Source organism: Mandrillus leucophaeus, unplaced genomic scaffold (assembly GCF_000951045.1).
Source record: "Mandrillus leucophaeus isolate KB7577 unplaced genomic scaffold, Mleu.le_1.0 Scaffold393, whole genome shotgun sequence".
Lineage (NCBI taxonomy): Eukaryota > Metazoa > Chordata > Mammalia > Primates > Cercopithecidae > Mandrillus > Mandrillus leucophaeus.
The window spans coordinates 2,394,504-2,399,938 of NW_012104176.1; the positions used below are offsets into that span (position 1 = coordinate 2,394,504).

The window sequence follows — 5,435 nt, forward strand, 5'->3', positions numbered from 1 at the left end:
TTTCCTCCAAAAGGCTCAAGGCACCATGCAGTCAACTCTAATATAATAAACATTAAACTCTTCCTTAGGACCATAAACAGTGAAATAGCCAGAGGAGAGGAAGAAAGGATCTGAACAAGGGCAGGACAAAGGAAAGGTGTGATTCCAGCAACATATGCAACCAAGTAGCCAATATGTTAGGAGACCTGGTGATAAGGCCTAGTCCCTGCCCCTCTCAGTGGGCCCCACCTGCAAAGACCCTGACAGTATTTTCTATATGGAGAAAAAATATCTCCATTCTTGCAGTGAGAGTGAGGGAGGGTATGCTAGTTATTCTTCAGGGATTTCAAGAGAGTATCTGAAAACAAATATACCTATACAGACAACTGTATTTTGAATACAGTGGAAAGAGAGACAGTAGAAAGAGATACATGGTAATGTTTTACAACAAGTATTCAAAGTGTTAGATTTTTTTTTTTACAAATACAATTCAGGCTCAGTCCTCAGTTCTGCTGAGTGTCTCCTGACTTCCAAAGGATCTGCACACCTTCAGAGGCCAGGGCAGCACAAAACTGCAAAGATTATCAGAATCAAAAAGAGACAGGCTGTTCTTGGCTTTTCAATCCAAGCCTTGCTGATTTGATAAAGCCACCAGTGAACTTCCTGCACTGTAATTCAGTCGATGGTGGGAGACATGGTTAAACAGTAACTCTCCTGGCAACTGATGGTGAACTAGTCAAGCATGAGCAAGGAAGGAACATATTCTAACTAGCAGTCAAAACAAGAAATGACCATTCCCACTAAATGGAGTCAACAGTGTAACTCTCCTTCTCTCAGAGTGCAAGAGAATACAGCCAGGAGAAAGAAAAATAGTAATAGTACTGGCATTAATATTAGCATTTGGTGAGAACTACATGCTGGCACTCCTATACCACAGTTACATATGCTCACCTCTTTAGTCCCTAGAACAAATCTACAGAGTGAGTATGACTATGTTTCAAATTTCACAAATAAGGAAACAGAGGCTTAAACACATTATTTGCCCAAAGTCACTCTGCTGGTAAGTGCTTGAGCTAAAATTCAGACACAGCACGAAAGGATCAGGAAGAGATCCTAGGGTGGAAAACAAGCAAACATGCAAAAGTTATTCTGTGAGTTGACAAAGAGAGCAGACTGATGGCTCTTGGCAGAGCATGCTGGATCAAGTACCCTACCTTGTAAACTATAGGTAGAAAGTTAATAGCAGGTTAGAGGCCACACATAAAGACCTCAAAATATGGCAGAAGCAAGCCCAAGTCAAAAGAACATAGGATAAACTGGCTCCAAGTAGACAGAAGAGATGCAACAGTATCATGATCTCTTCACATGAGATCATGTGAAGACAGGAGCTCCGAATGGACCCATTAAAGTTACTTCCAGGTCCTAAGCGGACAGGAACTGAAAGTTGGTTGTTGAAACCCACTCTATTGTCTTGTATAACTAATTGCATGTTTATGTCAAGTTAACTGTAGAGTGCCACAGTGAATCATTCTTTGTAATTCTTTTGTGATCCTCCCAGATACAAATAACATGCATCGAGCAATTACTAAATGCCAAGCACTTAACACACATTACCTTATTTAAACCTCGTAGCTGTGCTACACAGGAGACACCATAATAATCTCCGTCTGACAGGTAAGGAGGCACAGAGAAGATAAGTCATTTGGCCAAAGTCACAAATCTAGTAAACGGAGAGATCGAATCCAAGTCTAAAGAGTCTTCCCCCAAAACTCATCTTAATAATCACCAATGCTTTGTTGCCTCTAGCATCTGATTGTGTTTACGCCATGCTGGTGCTCTACCATGCTTTCTCTGTTTTTCTGACCTCTCTTTTGAGAAGGAAACTAACCAAGGTCATTGTTTTTGTTTTTATTCCTAGAGGGTCAGCCTATTCAGTCACCCTCTACGACAAAGTGGAAATTATCTGGAAGAAGATGAAAGATCCCATGTAGCGGGAAAGGTGGCATGGAATCTCAGCCAGCCAGGACATTGTCAGACGTTCTTTTAAAAGAGCCTGGTATCACAGATCATATATGTGCAATAATATACATAATCCCCCAGTGGGAGATGTCTTCTACATGGCAGTTATCACAACTGTGTAGTAGAGATTCCTCCTTCCCATTCTAGAGGATGAGGAAATAGCAACTGAAGCTGGGAATCCCAAGCAGCATGGGTTGTACCAGGATCAACTTGTTCTGTTTCTTTGTCTAGAAAGATCTCCCCATATTCAAATGGCACTCTCCTCCTCATACCTTAAGTTTAGACAGGATGATGCTAGTTCACAAAGATCCTCCTTGATGACCCATCCTGAAGAACTGGTTTTCACATGACCCTTTCCCACAACATCCTATTATCACCATAGCACTTACCATAGCAGTCATTATTTCATTGATTGATTGACTTGTTTTTCTTGGTGTGTAAGTTTTCTAGGGGTGTGTAACAAAGTGTCACAAAATGAAAAGCTTAAACAACAAAAATATATTCTCTCACGGTTCTAGAGGCTGGAGTTCCAAAATCAAGGTGTCAGCAGGCTCATGCCCCGCCGAGACTCTAGGTAAAATCCCTCTTGCCTCTAAGTTCGATGGTGACTGTTGCTCCTTAGCTTACTGTAACATTCCAATCTCTCACACACATAGTGTTCTCCTTGACTCTTTGTTCAAATTTTCTTCTTTCAAATTTCCAAATTTCTCAGTGTCCAAATTTCCTTCTTCTTAGGACACCAGTCATACTGGATTGCATATCTGCCCTACTCCAATATGATCTCATCTTAACTTGGCTAATTACATCCTCCAGGGGCCAGTTCTGGCTTCTAGAACTGTAAGAGGATACATTTATGTTGTTTAAGCCCCAGAGTTTATGATATTTTATTACAGCAATCCTAGGAAGCTACTACAATAACTCACTTTGCTTTGTTTAATCTAGGGTTTCACATACTTATTTGGCCAAATAAATATTTACTGCATGGTAGCTATTAACAATCTCTAATTCCCTGTGGGAGGAGGGGGGGGAAAGGCGGACATATGTGTTTTAGAAAAGTAAAGCTAATCTTCCTGTTTCACAGATGAAGAAACTGAGACTCAAGGAGGACAAAGAATTCATACACTTGTGTGTGGTAGGATGAAGACTAGAACTGGGGCTCCACAGCCATTCTGGGTACTCTTTGCCATTTGCTTTGATTCACTTCTCAGCTGCCCCAGGAAATATGGTGGCATACAAGATTAGACTTGGCTTGGCGCTCACTGAGAATAGAACAGGGAACTTTTCCCAATTAATGAAGGGCTCTTCGAAAAAATCGACCCAATATTTTTCCAGCCAGTAGAAAAAACAATTCTCCTTTGTAGAGGAGGTGGGGCAAATGGGTTCTAGAAATCAATTATAAAAGCAGCTGGTCTAATGTAAACTGATGTCTCAGCTAAGTTTGGACTGACTGAAAATCCAGCCACAGCTTAGTTTTCACCTCTTCATCCCTCCACCCTTCTTTGTGCCTAAAGAAAGAGACAAGAGAATGTGAGCCCCCACTCCCGACATGTTTGAAAAGGGAAACAAATTCATTGATAACATTGTGGACTGTTCAATTCTTTGCTTCTTTTCTTTTTGCCTCCTTACCCTCACCATCTTCCTCAGGTACACAGAACACACCAGGAATAAAGCATTCCCACCCCAGTGAAGGCGAGAGCGTCCCCTACCTTCTACTTGATAAGCCGCAGTGGCTGCCGCCCATCCAAATCCCACAGGGAAGGCCATGGTTTAAGAAACTGTCTACTGGGATCCTCAGCTGCCAGAAGCAGAGCACCCTTTGGCCAGAGGAGCCAGGCAATTGTGCAAACAGAAAATGAGCTCTCATCCCAGATTGGAGCCTCAGAATGCAAATATTTATGCAAACAAGAAGGAAGCAGGGGCAAAGGACACTTGACTGCCACAGCCTTGATAAGAATCCAAGACACTTTGTACCAGGCCATCAATTATACTTTCTTCCCCCAGCACTCCCTGATTCTTAACAGAGTTGATAACCCTGGGTGCTAAGTCCCTGATGTGGCAGGGCACCCATTTACCTGATGTTTTGCCTTTTAAAGTAACATTAACATTGTTTTAACAAGTCATATAATCCTACTAGAATTTTCCCTTAGTTCATGGATCATCCCAATTCCTGATCTGTGCTCTGTAGAGGTAACCACTTTTAACCATTTCTTCTGGTATTTAATCCCGTATTGTTTAAATGATAGGTGGTGCTTCTTATTTTTTTCAATTTTAGATAATTATTGACTTCTGGGTATAGGGCAGAGGATCTAGCTTTCTCTCTCACTCTCTTTCTCTCTCCCTCTCTGTTCATCCTCCCTCCCTCTTTCTCTTCCACCTTCTCCCATCTAGCCAACATGATAAAATTACCTTTTCATTTAGATGAATTCAATATTTATATTACTATGAGTCTGTATGGCTCAAAGCTGAGCCATGTAGTATACATACCATGCTTCCATGCAACTTTTAATTTTCTCTGGGGTTAATCCACTGCCTGATCTTTATGTTTATTTCATTTTCTTTATACCTATTACTAATTCATCCCCAAACACTCTGACAGAAGAATACATCTGTGAGTTGTTCAAACAACTCTGTCTTCCCGCTCCATTCTACACTGTTTATTTTTTAGGACACCATGGAGCTTTGACCCACAATCTCCTTCACATCGTTCAGACAGGCTCCTTCCCCTCTCCCCTGGTCTTTCTCTCTTTGTTTCTTTTCCCGCTTTAGAGAAGCACATCCTCAAATAGCTGTCTGATAAAGGGGGCATGGGACATAAATATTTCAAAACTCTGTAGTTGTTCTAGAATTATCTTTAGTCTAACATTGCTCTTAATATGCAGTTTTGTACAGGATTTTATGATGAAAATAATTTTCACTCAGAATTTTGAAGGCATTGGTTGCTGGTTTTCTAGCTTCCGGTGTGGCTACTGAGAAGTTTGATGACAAGTCAAGTCCTGTTCTTTTATATGTAAACTTTTTTGTTTCCCCAGCCCATCCTCGCTAACCCCCAAGTTTCTATTTCTGAAATTTCAGTCATGTTCATTGGTGTGGAACTTCTGTCCATTGTGCCAGGCACCCAGTGGGTATGGGTTTCTACAGAAATGTAGATGTTGACCATAGGGAAACCTGGATGAGAGGCCATGGGAACTCTCCATACTATCTTTGAAGCTTCTGTGTAAATCTAAAATTGATCCAAAATAAACAGTTTATTTTAAAAAAAAAATGACTATGGATTGGGAGACCAAGGTAGGCAGATCACTTGAAGCCAGGAGTTCGAGACCAGCCTGGCCAACGTGGTTAAACCCTGTATCTACTAAAAATACAAAAATTAGCCGGGCGTGGTGGTGGGCACCTATAATCCCGGCTACTCGGGATGCTGAGGCAGGAGAATAGCTTGA

At 41.4% G+C, this 5,435-nt stretch overlaps 1 protein-coding gene across 2 annotated transcripts in view; it reads right to left on the reverse strand.

Annotated features, from left to right (window-relative positions):
- The window catches only part of LOC105547652 (cytosolic beta-glucosidase), a 133,250-nt gene extending 129,386 nt beyond the window's left edge, over window positions 1-3,864 (reverse strand). For both annotated transcript variants that reach the window (XM_011991305.1, XM_011991304.1), the window contains exon 1: window positions 3,705-3,864. In XM_011991305.1, the coding sequence (XP_011846695.1) occupies window positions 3,705-3,762 (58 nt within the window). In that variant the 5' untranslated portion in view covers window positions 3,763-3,864. The remainder of the gene's footprint in view (window positions 1-3,704) is intronic.
- Between the last annotated feature and the right edge of the window lie 1,571 nt (window positions 3,865-5,435).